This window comes from Brassica rapa, chromosome A05, assembly GCF_000309985.2.
Source record: "Brassica rapa cultivar Chiifu-401-42 chromosome A05, CAAS_Brap_v3.01, whole genome shotgun sequence".
Taxonomy (NCBI): domain Eukaryota; kingdom Viridiplantae; phylum Streptophyta; class Magnoliopsida; order Brassicales; family Brassicaceae; genus Brassica; species Brassica rapa.
The window spans coordinates 8,948,545-8,967,456 of NC_024799.2; the positions used below are offsets into that span (position 1 = coordinate 8,948,545).

At 32.4% G+C, this 18,912-nt stretch overlaps 3 protein-coding genes across 6 annotated transcripts; 2 read left to right on the forward strand and 1 right to left on the reverse strand.

Annotated features, from left to right (window-relative positions):
• Positions 1-495: 495 nt before the first annotated feature.
• On the reverse strand, positions 496-2,833 carry LOC103868328 (probable glucan endo-1,3-beta-glucosidase A6). Its single transcript, XM_009146435.3, has 3 exons — positions 2,441-2,833; positions 990-2,345; positions 496-867 (listed from the first exon to the last, which is right to left on the reverse strand). Exons 1-3 carry the CDS (start codon positions 2,484-2,486, stop codon positions 830-832), a joined length of 1,440 nt encoding a protein of 479 aa, XP_009144683.1. The 5' UTR covers positions 2,487-2,833; the 3' UTR covers positions 496-829.
• Positions 2,834-7,349: 4,516 nt separating this feature from the next.
• Positions 7,350-8,865, forward strand: LOC103868329 (uncharacterized protein At4g14100). Its single transcript, XM_009146436.3, has 3 exons — positions 7,350-7,750; positions 8,172-8,328; positions 8,407-8,865. The coding sequence occupies exons 1-3, from the start codon at positions 7,445-7,447 to the stop codon at positions 8,562-8,564; spliced, it is 621 nt and encodes a 206-aa protein (XP_009144684.1). The 5' UTR covers positions 7,350-7,444; the 3' UTR covers positions 8,565-8,865.
• Positions 8,866-15,109: 6,244 nt separating this feature from the next.
• Positions 15,110-18,568, forward strand: LOC103868330 (transcription factor bHLH77). 4 transcript variants are annotated; one of them, XM_009146441.3, is made up of 9 exons: positions 15,110-15,577; positions 15,682-15,969; positions 16,048-16,206; positions 16,296-16,430; positions 16,523-16,597; positions 16,687-16,782; positions 16,863-16,941; positions 17,045-17,250; positions 18,414-18,568. In XM_009146441.3, the coding sequence occupies exons 2-8, from the start codon at positions 15,706-15,708 to the stop codon at positions 17,086-17,088; spliced, it is 852 nt and encodes a 283-aa protein (XP_009144689.1). In that variant the 5' UTR covers positions 15,110-15,577; positions 15,682-15,705; the 3' UTR covers positions 17,089-17,250; positions 18,414-18,568. The 4 variants fall into 4 exon arrangements, with proteins under 4 accessions (XP_009144689.1, XP_009144686.1, XP_009144685.1 ...); XM_009146438.3 differs by having other exon boundaries at positions 15,121-15,577; positions 15,699-15,969; positions 16,678-16,782; XM_009146437.3 differs by having other exon boundaries at positions 15,137-15,577; positions 16,678-16,782.
• The last annotated feature ends 344 nt before the right edge of the window (positions 18,569-18,912 follow it).

Sequence of the window (18,912 nt, forward strand, 5' to 3'; positions counted from 1 at the left end):
CCTATGAACAGTTGGACAGAGCCATAGAAAACACCCTTATCCACGAATGACATACACAGCTTGTTTGTCTCCATGTCACACACTTCCCCTACAGTAACCATGAAAGCTCTCCCAATCAGCAAGGAAGTATAGCCCCTACATTACACATTTCATTAGATGATTAGAAGAAAGCTATACATGCACATCAATGTGGAGGTTCGGGAGTTATTGCAGGTTTTGCGGGTTTTGCAACGCGAGCTTGACTACGGGTTACCTCTCGTCGCCGTTTGACTACGCAATTGACAAACCATTATCGAGTCTTTGCGATTTGTTCTGATTCGAAATTAGAGAGAACTGTTTAGAATTGAAAACCAATTTAAGGTTACGATTTTCGTGTTAACTTTTCCCGAGAAGTCTTAAACTTCCCCAATTTTCTCCATAACTTATTACTGCAAGTTATTGGGTCATTCATCTCAGGAAGAGAGAGACTCTCACGTGCAAAGACCATCAAAAGAGGGAATGGCATTTCGGTGAATCTGTAAACCGCGAAGGGTGTGAAGTGACTCTTACATAGAGTCAAAAAGAGTCCGACCCATTTTGCAAATTACAACTCGCCACGACCCAAAGGCCAAATTGGCAACTTGGCCACGATCCACTTTGCAAATTTTCTCGTCATATAACTGCTAGAGAATGTAATCTTCACGTTTTGTAAACAAAAAAATATATGTTTAATAGTTATTTGATGTTTTCTCAACATTAAGCCACACGAAACAGAAACCAGAAAATCTAGAGTGAGTAAATACGAATAATCCAGCTTTGATCATCTTAAATCTCTTTCAGGCGTTCTTCCTCACAGAGTAACGCTCGGGAACTTGCAGCGATCATTTCCTGTGAAAAGGCTTTATTATTTACAATATATTCCACAAATACCCTTACACTGTCACATGATCCGTGACTATACAAAGGTTTATTTATATCCAATTTTGGAGAAAAATAAATAAATGACTCACCAGGGTTAGTCGTGGTCTCATGAGCCAATCCATTGAAGTAACATTGGACGTTTTGGCTACGGAACTGAGCCCAGTACGAGTTAAGCGCGTAGCTTGCGTGCCAATAAACAGAGACCGGCTCGTAACATTCTCTGCCAGGAGCCAAAGCCGCACACGTCGTGTTGCTTCGGGCACAAGCCATCCTCAAAGCTTCCTCGAGCTCAGTCTCGTTGGCTCCTTCGACCAGTACGCACCACACTTGACCCTTATAAGGAACGTTATTGGTCGGTTTAGGCAAAGGGTTAAAACCGGTTAAGGGTTTTTGACCGGTAAAATCAATGTCGTAGATTGGTGTACCGTCCGGATGCAAGATTCCCCAATGTCTTTGTGTACCCGAACCGGGTTTCTTGTTTTCGTTAAATAAGGAGAAAACAAATGTCGGTATAGGTGAACCGGGTCTAGCCGGTGTACCGATTGGTGGAATTGCGGTCATCTTCTTGATCAAATTCCGGTTATACGTCGCGGCGTTGAAAACGTTAGCTCCGGTTTCGTCGATATCGCCGGAGTGAGGCCATCCGGTTTCAGAGATTGCGATACGGATGTATGGATAACCGAGCTTGGTCATGGCGAAGATAACCGAATCCAACATTTGGTCTACAAGATTATGGTAAACCAAACCGGTATGAGGATCGGTATAAGTTGAGTTTCCTTGAAACAGAGCGAAATCCAACGTGGTGTGATTAGGGTTTTTTGACCAACGGAAGTAAGGTTGAAGATTGATAAAGAAGTACGAGTTTGTTCCGTTGAGAAACTTCAGCAACGGTAACATTAACGGTAAGGCGATATCTTCCCGGAATGTTGAGTTCGACGGCGGAAACGTTGATCGAAGAGAATCCATAGCTAAAGGTGTACCGACTTTGATGTTGTGAATCCCATGGGCTCTGAGAGAGTTCACTATTTTTCGCATTGCCGGTACGACATTGGCGGTTATGTTCCTATCTTTGACGGAGAGGATTTCGTTTCCAACAAGGACAAATCGTATTTGCGTTTGTGGGTAGTAAGGGAGGATATTGGTTTTGACCCAATCGTCAGCTGTAGTTTGGTTGGCGCTGAGGGAAGTGATCTGGTGGTTTGGCACCGCTATGGTGACGTAGAGATTGGTTTGAGAGAGGAGAGTTAGACTCTCTGGATCGGCGTCGTAGAGCTTGACATGACCGGCTTTGATGAGTTTGATGAAATTGATGGATTGGTAAGGAGATGGTAGGTTGTTTCCTTGTCTACCATAATTAATACCAATCTTGCTGGCTAACTCCAGCATCGTTTTTTTCTGTATATACCTGTGCGGATGTTGGAGCCAAATCGCCGAGCAACTTGAACCTGTAAAATCAAAAAAATTATGTTCAATATGAATCGAAAATGTAAGCATCATGGTGCACTATGCATATGATTCTTTGATGGAGAAGATGGCTTACTTGAAAAGACGAGGAGGGTGAAGAGGAAGAAAGCAAGAAGAGCCATGTCTTTTTGTGTTTGGTTCGCAATGTGTTAATTGTGATCAGATTGTGTTATGAGTAGGAATGGTGTGAAATTGGAAATGATGCATCGAGGTATTAAGTAGGAGTATGGTGAAAGTTTAGTGGGGTAAAGATAAATACATTTATATTGAGTCATGCAAGCGTAGCTTTTTTTTTGGCTTTTGGTTTCTTTTGAAAATATATCATAATTCATTTGTGCTATGATTTTTAAAGATTGTTGGTTAGATGGTTCATATTGAACCGATACTCTTCTCCCTGATTTATAACTTCATCGTTTTACATGTTGCGAGTTTCGTATAAAATAGATTGGTGACTGTAGATTAGAAAAGTGCTTCAACTATATAAAAGACTTTTTTGTACATTGAGTTGAGAAGACTAATGAAAATCCTATATATAATCGTAACTGAACGGGACTCTCTGGGTCGAAAAATAAAACCCTTTATTATGAACTACTGTGTTTTGCCCTCAAATGCGAGCGGTACGTACGTTTGGACGCTAGGTACGACCGTGCAACCTTATTTGGGCTTTTCTCCAATGTCTCGTTTTAATGCTTGATTTGACATGACCTTTTTACGAATATATTTTATTTAATTTTTTGTTTGAAGTTTGTTTAAATTACCAGGTTCAGATATCACTTTGTTATGATTTTGTTTTCTTTCATTTTTAATGCTTTTTACCCAGTAATACTTTTTTATAATGAACTAGGGTCGGCCCGCCCTACGGGCGGGATATTAATTAATTTGATATTCACTAAATGCTCGAGTTGAAATTTGTTTTAAGATTCAAGAATTTGGTTATCTGTTATGTGTTACTTATTAATATGAGGTGGTATAGTTGTTTTTCGATTATTCTTACTTTGATCTTGTATCAAATTAACAAATGTGGATTTGTGATAAAGTTTGATGACAATACTGTTTTTCTTAATTCTTATTCATAGTGGAGTGTGCATGTGTCAGAAAGATGCCTATATCAACTTTTATGTTTTTGCGTATGGATTTTAAATATATATTATTTTGTATAATGCATACTTGCTCTATAAAATTTGCTTGTAGACTAAAAAAATTGTTTTCTATATTTTTAAAAGAGGAAATATTTAGTTTAGAATATAACATGGACATATGTATTGACTATATATAGAAGTTGGGTGTTATTTTAAAATGACATATGTATAGAGGTTTTCAACCATTACTTCACTGGCACAAAACATTTATAACTGCAAATACCTTCTTTTAAAAACAAAACTAATAAAAGCGTGTATAGAAGTTGGGTGTTATTTTAAAATGACATATGTATAGAGGTTTTTCAACCATTACTTCACTGGCACAAAACATTTATAACTGCAAATACCTTCTTTTAAAAGCAAAACTAATAAAACCGTGTACAACAAATGTATTTGATATATATTATATGCATCAAGTTATAAAGGTTGGAAACATTGCAAAACTGTTTGGAGCAAAGTTTTTAACTTCACGATCTTCATCTTGACGTCAGTTCAATGCCGGCCCTGGCCACAAGCAGAAGAAGCATGGGCTTCCAGCCGACACGATAATAAGTATTTTCGCGGCCACATATTTATTAAAAGTGACTTTAGCCTAGTGGTTCTAAGAGAAATTACCAGTGCTGGAGGTGCTGGGTTCAATTACCCCTGACAACCTTTTGTTTTATTTTGGCCCCAAATATAAAACAGGACATGTGTCACTTCCATAACGCACGACTTGATGACGTGGCATCACAGGAGGGAGGCGAACACATTTTTATATATATAGATGTTAAATTTAAAAGATGGAAACTCATCTGTAGCTACTTGTGAAAATGATGTCATCTACACACACAAACACCAAAACATAATCATCTTTTCTTCTGCGTACAAACAAAGAATGATCACCATGTCGTTAGTCTATTCCAAATCAAAAAGAGCAGAGGAAAATTTTCTAAACCGCTGTCCTAAAACTTGTTTTAACCGACATATAGATTTCTTGAATCGTAAAACAGCACTTGGTGGTAGAGTAATGCCTTTTCTCTCGGCATCCCTATGGTATCTTCATGAAGATTTTTTCATCTAAATCCTCATTCAACAACGCATTAGAAATATCACGTTGAGTAAGAGAGCATTTCTTAGTTGTGGAAACTTTGAGAAGAAGTTTGACTTTTGCCATTTTAGCTACATGGGAAAATATTTCATTGTAATCTTGACTCTCTTACTGCATATATTCTTGTGTCTCTCAAGAGTTCCATTAGCGTTGAATATAAAAGTATAAATACACATATAACCTACATATATCCTTACAAGAGGAAGACTAGTAACATCCCATATTTTTGTTGATTCCATAGCTCCGATTTCAACATCCGCGGCTTCACACCATTTCTTGGATTTCTGAGCCTCAAAAAATGAAGTAGGAATAGAAATTTGTGTAATGTTTATGTAAGAAAGGTATGAGAATATAGTTTTGAGTATGAAATAGGAGATGAAATAGGATGATATATGTATGTGTTTGTGGAATAACAATGATATTCTTTTAACTGTATGGGGGTTCTCTTTGTACGAGGGTGAGAAGCAGAAGTATGAACATGTGGAGAAGTAAGAATGTTAGAGGGAATAGATTGAAAAGGAATATTATGCGAGGGATGAATATTACCTGAATACTCAGAATCCAATGGTGTGAAGAGATCAACTAATTTTGTTGATAGATTCTTCTTTGCCAAAGGAATAACTTATTCATGAAAACCAACATTCTGAGATATGAAAATGTTGTTACTCTCCGAATCCATCAACTTATATCCCTTATAACTCAAAGGACGCCCAAAAAAAAAGACTCCTTTGCTCTTGAAAGAAATTAATGTTTCCATTTTGGTGAAGAAAAAATCTTAACATTACCATCCAAAGGTTCTTAACTGAGAGTAATCCGGAGGTTTTATTGTCAGCCTAACAAAAGTTTTTTTGGTCCAATATTAGCTGTGATGCGGTTTTTGTTGATCAAGAAAACATAAGTCAATACACAATCTCCCCAAAAGGGCAAAGAACACCTGAATGAAACATGAGAGCATGAGAAATATTGAGAATATGTTGGTGCTTCCGTTCTACCACAGAATTTTGTTCCGTTTATGGACATGAATGAAAAGAGACGATATGACTTTCTCCTGAAAGTATTTGGTGAATCGCAATTCGGGGTGGATTATCTGATTTCATTTAATTTACTCTTGTGTTAAACTGTGTCTCAACTTGTTGAATGAATTGAAAAAATATACTAAGTAATTCATTTTTGTTCCGGAATAAAAATATCCAAGTGGCTATTGAATGATCATCATCCAAAGTTCGGAAATATTGAAAACCTTTCATTGTTTCTACTGAAAATGGACCTCAAATGTCGATGTGTAACAATTGAAGATCTCATTACATATATTATTAGAGGAAGAGTATGGCAACTTCTTCTTAGCCAAAAGGCAAATATGACAGTAATAAGATCCTTTATTCTTGTATCTTGTAGATGGAATCCAATCTGGTGAAGGAAAGATGACCAAGTCTCTTGTGCCATACACAAACATCAATGACTGCATTCACTGACATTTGAGAAGAACTTGTATCCAACGCATAGAGATTTCCTATTCCCCTACCCTTACCAATCGTCAATGCCTTGGTATTATCCTGAATCAGAAAAGAAAACAGATCAGAAATAACACGAAATTCATTGTCATAGGTCAAGTCACTGATGCTGAGAAGATTTAGTTTGAATTCAGGAATGTCAAAAACATGTTGGAGAGATAGATGTTCACTGATTTGAACAAAACAACACCACTTATTTTGAATGATAGAAACCATTCAGATGATTCCCTGGACTCATGAAAGAGATGCCTAAAGAGATAAAAATGTTTATGTCATATGAAACGTGATGAGTGGTTCTATAGTCTTCAGATAAAAATGTTTATGTAATATGAAACGTGATGAGTGGTTCTATAATCTTCACCCAAGTTTGAGGATGTAGTATTTCTACAGAAACATTCTGCATACCAATAAAAATATAATTAGAGGGTAAGAAAGCAATATAATGATATCACTCAAATTACTCTATGAGCAACTTTACAAAAGATTTGGTTGTGTTACTTAGCGATCAAATCGACAGGGAGCGTGGGCACATAATAAACTCAATTCAATCACGATTAAGCTAGGCAATATAATATTTTGTGAGATCTCTATTTTGTTGTTTAATACTTGATCTTGATCAATAGTCCTTCTGTTTTAGCTGATTTTGTTCTTCGCTCGGCGCGGAACTAATTTAGTTTGGGTGTCTCTTTTGTGGGTCTATACATGGTTAGGCTCAAAGTCCTTTCTACTAGAAATCAGTCTTCACCTGAGTTTAGCTTGGCCGGTGAATCGGCTTTTGGCTAAAGCTTTCTTACGGAAAGGAGGATGAGGATGATGGATGAAACTAAGTTGATGCAGAAAAGATTCAGTAGAATTTGGCGTTTTTTATGAACGGTCCAATAAAGGAGCTAATTCTGTTTGATGGAGCAGTCCCTGAAGTAACAACCAGCGATTAAAAATTTCCATGGACCGGTGTGGAAGAGTCCTTTGTAGTGAGTGCAAGTTAAAAAGGATGGAAGCGTAGTAGAACAAAGATTTTGCTGGTGATCTAATTGAAGATTAGTCGGCAGTGGTTCGTCGGCGATCATGGTCGAAATCTTCACCGGCGGCAAACTGAAGAGTCATCCGATTTGCATGCTTCTATTTTGACGTGTAGCTTAGGTTTAATTTATAATATTTCAGGTGTTTTGTATCCACGTGTTAACCCATTAATTTGTACTCATACTTTTTTTATGCTTTAGTAAAAGCAATGTTGACAAAAAAAAAAGGATAATAGAAATGAAAAAAAAAGAGGATAATATGCGGATGAATAGGTGGGCACAAGAACAAGAAGCAAACATCACAGGCGGCCAGAAATCCAAATGGCTATCAGACGAACACCGATGGTAATCCTCATCTTCCTCGTCTTTATCTCCGGCGCCCAAATCGCTACCGCTGATGAGCCGGTCCCTGCGCCATGGCCACACCAATTTCATGCACTACTGTTCATGAATTACTCCGGAGACCTCTCGATGATTGACCTTTGGTACGACTGGCCCAACGGTCGTAATTTCAATATCATCCAGGAGCAGCTCGGTGCCATCACCTACGACCTCGAATGGAACAACGGCACCTCCTTCTTCTACACCCTCGACAGCTCTAAATCGTGCCGCTCAGCTCAACTTGAGGTCAGTTTTTATCTTCTAGACATTATTCTGTCACAGATCTTATAATATGATTAAGATTTGAGTGTGAATTTGAAACTCCTTAGGCCCTAACGGAACTAATAATGTTTATTTGATGAAGATTAAGCTCTCTACAGATTTGGAGTTTGAACCTTTTTTTTTTTGTTTCTTAGTACACTGCGTGTAAATGCTAACTGTTTCCCATAATCTTTGTACTTTGCATCATAAATGAAGTTATAAAACCAGTCTTTTGACGGTTATATTCTTTGCTAGGACTAGACTGTTGTGTTAGCTCAGTGTCTTGCTTAGACTTGGTTGTTTGATTTCGATTATAGTCAAGTCAAGCCCACCCAGAGGCTAGAGTGTTCTTGTATGAACATGTAATAATTAACTAGCCTAAGAATTATTTTTTTGTTTGAATAAGGTTGGAATCCTGCGACCAAACTGGCTAGATGGAGCCAACTATCTAGGCCAACAACTTGTTAATGGGTTTCACTGCAATGTATGGGAGAAAGTAGACTTTATATGGTACTATGAGGATGTCGAAACCAAGAGACCCGTTCAGTGGATCTTCTATACAGGTGTGATCGATACCACTCTGTACGATTGTTTTTGTTCTAGCAAAATTCTTCTGTAACGGTGTGAATAAATACTTGCAGGGAGGGAGGCTCATGTGATGACGTTTGAGGTTGGCGCGGTTCTTGAGGATGAGAAATGGCAAGCGCCGGTGTATTGTTTCAACAAAGAGAAGAAGAGTTTATCAACTGAAGGATCTTTAAGAGAGTTTAGAGGATACAAAGGAATGGCTGTTTCGTAATGCAGCTGGTTACTTAAAGAATAAAAGATAGTAATGCTAGTTACTGAGAGCTTTTTTTTTCTAGGATCAAAATAAGAAGCAGGAGCGCAAGAGAGGAGAAGGGTGAAATAATTTGGATTATGGTTATTATGAGCCGTCTAAAATCTTTGTACAACGGACTTGAAATGTTTTTATTTTAGATCTCTAGACTTGATCATCATTCCTTGGTGTAGTAGTTTCTTCTTCAAACCGAGAGATGTAAAATCGTTCACAAGGATCTTTTGTTCATAATGGACCAGGAAGCGGTAAGATGGTGGCATAATGTTCGGATGATATCTGGTTTAGTTATAATCTGATTGCCCTTCGCGATAGTGTAATGGCTATCATATCGAAAAAGTTCAGAGAGGAAGAGACCCTGAACATGTAAGACTGAAGCTTTTTTTTTCTTTTTTTGTCACAGTGTAAGACTGAAGCTAGAAATACAAGTTCAGGTAGAAAATAGATTGCATCCACAAGGCCCATAGAATAGAAGGTTTGGCCTGCTAAGCCGGCCAGAGACATCAGCTCGTCTAAGTGGTCCCCGACCAAACGCGTAAGTTCAGCTTATGTTGTGGGCATTAAATCTGTGGCTCGACCAGGCCTCATCAAACCTCCCACACCAGCCACCTAGGAGGTACCAGCGATGGTTCAGGCCAAGGTGAATATCTCAACAACCAGGAAGTATTTTAGCGTGAAACCAATTTGCTAAGAAAGCTAACTCATCAAGGAATCACTGAGGCTTGGAAGTACCAGAAAAGATATCCGGACCAGAAAAATATGAATTTTACAAACCAGAGGTTCCCAGTCTGTCCATCTGCTAGCTAGTATCAACCTGTTGAGCACCAAAAGTACCTTCGGGGTAGACATGGCAGGCGGTTAACTTATAGGGCTAGTAGAGACTCGAGGAAAACGAACTGGTTTCGGATCCTTTGGATGGGTAGAGACCACTGAAAGGATTCAAGCCCATCCATGAAGCGGCATTCACAAATCCCAACCACAGTCATCAAGATGGAACTCTTAGATTTCCAACAAGCCAAGAACGAGGAGAAAAATCCACAGAATTATGAAGTTATGATCCATTCTCCAACACCGGCCATACCAGTTCTACGCTTGCTTCAATTGGAAGCTAACAGGTTCAATCAAATTCAAACCAGACATTGGAGACCAGGAGATCAATCTAGACATTCAGGAAGCTCACCCAGTGATCCAGAAGATTCGGACAAGTTCATTCCATGCACAAGAAAACACAAGATCAGAAGCGCACAAAAATGTGAAAAATACCAAAGACACGCACCAACAATACATCAACCGGCAGAGGTTCTTTCGTCAATATCGACACTGTATCCATTCCTGCGCTGGTCAATGGATATTGTCGGACCTCTGCATAAATCAAAACAGAAATATTTTCTACAGGTCCTCACATACTTCTTCTCGAAGTGGGTTGAAGCGGATTTCTACCCAACATTAAAGACACACTAGTCAAAAAATTTGTAAGGAAAAACATCATCTGTACGAAATCGTTGTCTATTACGGTTCTCAATTCATCTCAATGAGATTCCAATCATAACCAAAGGCCAATACCACCACCACCTCTAGTGATTACAAAAGTCATTATGTGTGTTGTTAGTCTTCTTATATTGTATTCATATTAAAATATGTGTGAACCTTAAAACCAATACAAAGAATTTGGTAGTTTTTGTTTGTTAAAAGATTAGGTAAAAAGAACTTGTGGGCAGTTATATCCTTAGAAGACAATGAAATAATTAGACTTAAGTTGAAGAAAATGGATTTATGTATTAATATATTAGGTTTACAAGGCATTTATAAGACAATCGAAACTAGACTAGGCTAGGAACAAAGCTAAAGAAAAAAATCAAAGTGGTTAAGCTGAGAGCTCAAGGCCGATAGTGAGTGGGCGTATCAAAGCATGAATGCCTTCTCTTTTCTCTCGTCTACTTTTCATACTTGTTCCAGTTGTAAGTTTGCTCCGATATCTTTCATACAGTTGTGGATTCCTCAGGATCTCTTGTGACTCGGTCGAGGTCGAGCGTGCTTCCTCATGTTGACTCGAGCCCGATCTTCGGCCCATTCTCTTTCCTTACAGCCCACTATCTTCTCGGATCGATTCAGATGCAAAATTTAATTATTCAGATGCAAAATTTAATTATTGGTCCCAACAATGTGGAAACCTATACACATTAATTATGGCCAATAAGAGCCTAGTTTGTTGAGAAACAGAGGTTGTGGGTGCAATTACATGAGTTTGCGAATGTGAGAAGCTGCAGTTTTAAATGTTATTAAGCGATTTGTACGATTGGTACAAAGATTAGAAACTGGTGCATTTACAAGATATTTATGATTGATTGATTATCAGATGTTGCAGTGTTTTAATAATAAATTACTAATATTAACACTATAACATTATAAAAATATCAAAAACATAATAATATGATAAAATATAATAACTATTAATATAACATAATTATTATAATACTACATTTATTTTTATTTCTTTTTTCAGTTTAGATGAAAGTTATAATTTCAATAAAACTTTTAAATTATGTTAAAACTTTGTAATAATATATATATTTTTAATATGTATATAATATATTAAGGTTTAATAAGTATATTGAATATTTTGGTTTAATTTTTTATAATATATAATGATATTGTTAGTGAATATATTAAAATAAAAAATGTGTTTATATATTTTTATTTATAATATATTGATTTTTAATTTAAAAATTGAGAATATTTTAAGAAAATATTTTTATATTTCTTTATCCACTCGCAACTATCCACAATTGTAAACGCTAGTGATAATCAGTTTTTTGATTTTAAGAGATTTGGAACGGTTTGAAATATATCATTTTGAGATTATTGTTAAATGCCAATTATCGTTACCAGTAAAAAAAGTTGTGTTTGTTGTGGTAGTGGGCAAACCAATCAGACCTTAACACATGAGTAAGTAGATACAAAAACTATAATATAACTTTTGCGGATGGTATCAGAGAAACCAGTTAGACCTTAACATATCAGTAACTAAATACAAAATCTATAAGATAGCTTTTGCAGATGGTAGCGAGAAAACCATCTTATATATTAAAACAGAAGTCATTACTTCTTTTCATGTGTGATTTTTTTAGTTTGGACCATTTCTAAAAAAATATCATATTTTACATAAGTTCATTATTATACTTTTAATATCATTATCTTTTTATTTGAAATACAAATGAATATATTTAAAATATTCTAATAAAATCTTTTTAAAATCTTCTTAGAATCTTTTTAAATTTACTTTCAAAAATTAGTTAGTTTTAATTTAAATTATCATAAAATATAATTAGAAATTAAAATTGAATATAGTTTTGATTTATAAATGAAAATTTAAATAAAATGAAATTAATTAATTTCACAAATACATTTACTAATAATTTTTAAAGATTTTGTTAGAAATAAATATTTATTTTTATTTTAATTTTTTCAAATTTGTTTTCTAATAAAATAAAAATCATGATTTTTTGATGAGTGATATTTTTATTTGGACCATCATTTAAATTTTATATTAAATGTATATCACTAATGCTAATATACATAATATTTTTAACTACTTTAATCATAATATCTTTTATATCTTTTAATTTTTTTAAAAAAAAATTTAAATTCTAACAAATCTCTTGAAAAAGATTATAATAAGATCTTAATTGTCATAAATTGAATATAAATATTTTCAACTAATTTTGTAATTAGTAATAAAATGTTACTAAAAGAATAAAATTATATCCTATTTTATCAATTTTATAATAATATCTATCATTTTATAATAAAAATGTTATATTGAACAATATATGATAAAATTATTTTAAATTGATAAGTTAACATATTTAATTTTCATAAATATAAATATTTATGCTAAAAATATAATATGTTGGTAGAACGGGTTAATATTAGTAAACTATATAATACATTTATAAAAATTTAACTTATCTTAAACTTTTTAATATACAGTAATTTATTATATAAAATTAATAAACATTAAAAAATTACTAAAAAAATCTAGCAATTTGAATTAAGGATCATGATTATAATAAATTAAATACAAAATTATTTTCATATATGTTGTTTCATGCATTAAAAAATTTAGTTTAGTAATCAAACGCAAATTCAATAAGACAAATATATAATAAGCAACATATATATGTGATGATTTTAATTTACAGCATGAAAACTATAAAATTATTATTTTTGGCATAATTATACAAATATTTAAATATGTGAGTAACATTAAAAATATATAATGATTATGAAAACAAATATCTATATATATAAATGTGAAAATATATACCCGCACGGTTGTGCGGGTGGAAATCTAGTTTTAACTTTAACACTTCAGTAAATATATACAAAATCTTTTTTTTTGTCACAGAATCTATAATATAGCTTTTGAGGACGGTGGTGGCTGAGAAACTAGTCACATCATAACACATTTGTAAGTAAATATATAGTATATTCAAATCAAAACTACATCCTCTATATATTAATCCTAGATAATTACAACATATTTTCGTAGCCACGTGTTATCACTAGGTTGATTCTTAGAATCCTTAGAAAAATAAGTTGGTCCATATAAATATATATTATTTTTTCATTAAACTAACAATCAAATTGATTAGTAGTGTACAAAAAAACATTCTCAGTATTTCCTTAAATAAAATCTACGAAACTACCCTATATGATTAATATATATATGACAATTAATTATTATAAATAATACATATTTGATAACAATTTTTGTATCCTCTCTCTTTTTGATTAATTTTATATTACTAAAAGAAATTAAAAAAAATCACATTAAGCATATAATAAAAATTTTAATTTTTTTCTTATTTGTTATATTTTAATTTTTTAAAAGACTAAAATTACTAAAAATGGTAAACGTTCCACATTGAAAATTTTGGGATCAATGGTTTAACTTTTTTTTTTTGTTTAAGCAAGGTACAAATGATCAAAAATCGTATGAATATGAAGTTTCATAAATAGATATTCATATTATATATATATATATATATATATATATTAATATCATTAAAATTAAATTATATACTATATATAAATATATAAATATGTTAATTTCAAAATTTGCATTGAAAACTTATTGATATCTTAATATTTTAATTTTGAAATTTTTACTGATAAATCTCACTTTAAATGTTTTGTGATTAACGGTTTAAATTTTTGTTATAGTAAATATACAAATGTTAATAAAATCATATGAGTAGGAAGTGTCAACAATAAATATTTATATTAAAATATACTATATATATCTATGTCAATATCCTTTAATTTAATTATATACCATATAAAATAAGTAAAATGATTTGCTTTGATTTATTTACCAAAAACATGATTATAAATAAGCAAAAGCATTGGTTTTGATTTATGTGCTTACTCTAATGTATATACTTTTATGTAAACTAATTATTTTTAAAATATGTGGTTTTTAATATGTTATTTAATCCTGACAATCCGAGAAATACACTTCTTCAAACTGAAGTGATTAATATTTTAAGCACTATATATATATATATATATGCAAACTGAAGTGATTTTAATATTGTAAGCACTATATATATATATATATATATATTATCTCGTTCAGATTAAATATTTTAGTCTTGATTTTTATTCCTAAAAGATTTTAATTAAATATCATGACAAGATTCTAATTACCTCCTTTTCAGTTTTTTCAAAGATGAGAGAATTGATCATTCGCCTAATATTTGTTTCTCCCTAATACCCTATCTAGCTATTATAATTGTAAGAGTGAGAGATTTGAACTATTTATTATAAGTTTTCTCGTTTATCATTTAATAAATCAAACAGTTTTTACTTTATTCATAGTTTACATATACTAGAATGGTAAAGTATTATATGTATTTTTTATCGGTATACTCTTAAGTAACCAAGTTTCAAACCCGTAGGTTAATAAAATAAGTAATTTGTTTTTTTTGTTCTAGAATTAGATAATTTTAGACCAAACTTATAAATATATACTAGACAAATATTTATATTTCGAGTATGCACTTATATTTTATAACAACTTGATATATTAGATTTGAACACTAACCTGTGCTGGTGATTTTCTTCAAAAATTTTGATTCTTAGATATGTATATAGAGTCGAACTAATTTTTACAGATGTCTATCTTTTTAAATTGACACTTATGTAATTTACCGAATTCACAAATTTTTTTTTTAAAAGAAACAAAACTCATATCAGTGAAACAGAAACGAGAACTAAAGAACAATTTTATAGAGGTAGAAAATAAAATCACGTACGGAGAGTCAATAGTAAACAAATCGAGAGCAGAAAACCTAATCCCCTATCGTCATTTTACAATCGATATTGCCTATATGGTTTTGTGATTTGGATGAGCCGCAAAACTTAATTTCTTTTTGTGCATATGAAGTTTTAAGAATAATTAAAATGATATGTAATATGTTAAATATTCAACAACGATGATACATTTAAGAAACCAATATTTGTATTTGTCATTTTACAATCGATAAAAATTGTATTGTTGCAAAATGTTAAATTATTTAATAAAAAAACATTAGTATAAAAAACTCATCTAGTTTCAATACTAAAACACATGTATCATATTCAAGATCTAAAAACGTTCCACGGTCAACTCTCAGTTACTGACTTTAGAGAGTGGAGACAACAAACCAAACCCCAATGTCTTAACTTCCTAATTACTGTAATCAACTACTCGTTAATACTAGTTTTTCTAATTAATGTCTCTCTCTAATCATTACACAGGGATCTGTGAGCATCAACTGTTCTTTTGTCAGTTTCTGAAACCCACATTCATCGCTAAACGTCACCGTCTCCTCTTTGATTGCTCCGTGATTTCTCATCTTCAAGCCTCTTTTCTTTTTCTCGTCTCAGTCCCATTTCCGAATAGATCCATAACTCGACGAAGTTGAACAAAGGTAACACCTTTTTTTCTCAGAAGAAAGAATCATCTACAAAGTTTGTTCCTTTCCGGATTTTTACTTGTCGATTCTGTAGAAACTTTTCTCATTCTCTTCTGCAGTTTGTTGTTGTCTTTAGATTGGTTATGGATAAGGAAACAGAGGAAACCCTTAACTATTTATTACCCTTTGGAGATGGAAACGACCCGATGATGATCAGTGACTTTGTTGGAAGGTTTTGCGACACGCAAGAGTTCCCTGTTGGATTCCCGTATCTCGGTCACTTCGGACACAGTCAGGTTCAGGAGAGCAACAAGAGCTCGTTACTGGATCCAGGTTCGGTTTCTGGAACAGGTAAGACCAGACCCAACTCCAGGAAGAGGAAGGAGTCTCCAGCTTCCAACTCCAAGGTTTTAGTCTTGGGAATTAATGTGTATTCATTCGTTTTCTTGAATTCTAAATTCTAATGTTTCTGAGTTAATGTTCAGATGCAGGAAGAGAACAATGCAGCTGTGGCTGGCAAGCAGAATGAGACTGAAAAGGGCGAAAACAAGGACAAGGAGAAACTTTCTGAGCCATACAAGGACTATATACATGTAAGAGCAAGAAGAGGTCAGGCAACTGATAGCCACAGTATCGCGGAAAGGGTACTGATACATGGAAAAAAAACTCAAATATGACTTGAAAATATAAATATTGCTGGTTTGTGATTTGTGACATTCAAGTTTGGAATTAGGCGAGAAGAGAAAAGATTAGTGCGAGAATGAAGTTGCTTCAAGATTTGGTCCCTGGTTGCAACCGGATTACTGGAAAAGCCGTTATGCTTGATGAGATTATCAATTATGTGGAGTCATTGCAAAGACAAGTCCAGGTATACTGTCTAATAGTAATCCGTTTTATATGTTTCTTAAACATGGGGCTGTGTGTTTATATTATAACTGAATCTCTTGTTTACTTCTCCAGTTCTTGTCTATGAAGTTAGCAACTATAAATCCAAGAACGGAGTTCAATGCTGCTAATGCTATGTTATCTGCAGAGGTATTCTTCTGCTTTATGTTAAAAGAATGGGAGAATGTTCTGTAATTGTATCTGATGAGTAGATTATATATATGTCTTAGATGTTGCAGCTGGGAGAATCATTATCTTGTTCAGAGTCAAGATTTCCTTCAGAGTATTTAGCTGTTGGCAAGAACATTCTTAGTGAAGGATTTGTTCAAGCTGAGGTACTTTAATGTCCGCTTATAATTGTATACAGTCTTACTGTATTGCTTCCTCTGAAAAGCTTACTTTTGTGTTTTCTTAGGCGCCAGCTTTCTGGGAAAACGATCTGCAGAGTATTGTTCATATGGGTTTCAGAGATTGTCAGCAACAGAGCATCAACTGTAAGCAAAAAAATAAACAAAAATTTGCATTGCAGAATATAAACAATGTGAAGTTTTGTTGTGTGATATCTAATTACATTGTTATTTGGTTATATGTGTCAAGGTTCCGAACCTACGGTTCAGATGAAAATTGAGCCAGAGAGATGATCTTACTTCTCTGTACATTGTCAAAACAAATGGTGAACGAACGGAACTGAGTAATGAGGGTCTCTGGAGTTAAGACTAATTCTTCTTGTGTCTTTTGTTTAATTCAAAAGAATAAAAAAATTCAGTGTCTGTAAAAAGAATAGTAGAACAAATCTTGTTGTATCTATACTATTAAAAGAGAAGGAGTTTTAAAAAATCTACCTATGAAAAGTTGTTGGACCCTTTCATTAGACTTAACTATTTTTTTGGTCTCACCTTATATTTCTCTAACTATGCAATAGTCAATTACCTTATATTTCTCTAACTATGCAATAATCAATTACCTTATATTTCTCTAATTTAGTTTAACAATATATTCTAAATATATATATTCTAAATATATTGTTATGATGATTTTTGATAAGAATATATTATAGATGCGATTGAAAATTTATATTATTAAAAGAAAATATTTTTAAAAATATTTATAAAAGAATTTATAACATCTATATAAAACTCTTTATTTTTTATCCTACCATTAACTACAATAACTATAAATAATTTAAATAATTTAAATAAATCCTATTATTAATTTTCATTTTGTATGATACATTTCTCTAATTATTTTTCTTATTATCATCCAATGTTATTGTTGTTATTCAATAACGTTATATACATCATATATTATGCTCAAAGATGGATATATAATATTTAGATATTAATTATTAAAATGAAACCATATATCATACAGCATATTATATCATGTCATCTAACATTATATAATTCTAAATATTTACAAAATCGAATTTAATAAAAAAAACACTTTAGCAAATCATTTGTTAAAACAAAATTATATATATTTACGTTAAATTATTTTTTATTACATTAATATATTAGAAGTTTCATTCATCTCTTAAAATATTATTGAAGATTTTTTTTTCCTAGCATATAACCTAAATGCCGGGTCACACTTGATTGCATGTTTTTTTGAAGTTTGCATGCTTTAAATTAACGAGTTTTCATTAAATCTAAACCAGCTTATGTACAAGTCATCGTGTTTACTGGTTCGACGACGGGTCCAAACTTAATATAAAAGTATTGTTCTCATCTAATTGAAAATAATTTATTTTAAAATAATAGACGCACTGAGTCTGATCAATCCATATAATTTATTTTGAAAAAAGTAATCAAACGATTAAAAATATAATTACATAATAATAATTTTTTTTGACATAATAAAATTTTGTAACATAATAATATATAACAAAACTAAAATACTAATTCATATCATATACTTTTATCAACTGAAAAATAACCCGCGCTTTTAAGCGCGGGTCAAAATCTAGTTATTATTACAGAATAAGCAGATTAAGTTTGTTTTAGGATGGATCAAATCCAAGCCCTTCCCTACTTGGATAACCTGCAATCAAAGAAGAAGACAATATATTTTTTTACCTTGATAAAAGTTTTTAACTATTTATATGAACTAGATCTTTTATCCTTTTGTATAATTAAATTTTTATTTAATAATTTTATTCTATATTACTATTTGCGAAATGGTTATTCACCTTTGAGCTTAGAAGTTAGAGCGGCTAAAGTTTTTATTATTCTTAATGAATAATTTGATTTGTTAATATATAATTAAGCACAAATTAAAAATGAATTTTATTTATTTGATAATTATCATTATCTAAAAATAATTTCTATTGTGTTATAAAGTTTTTATTAAATTTAATGAATAATTAAATTTGTTAATATATACTTAACCATAAATTAAGAATCAATTTTATTGATTTGATAATTATCATTATATAAAACTAGTTTATATTTTGTTATTCGAAAAAA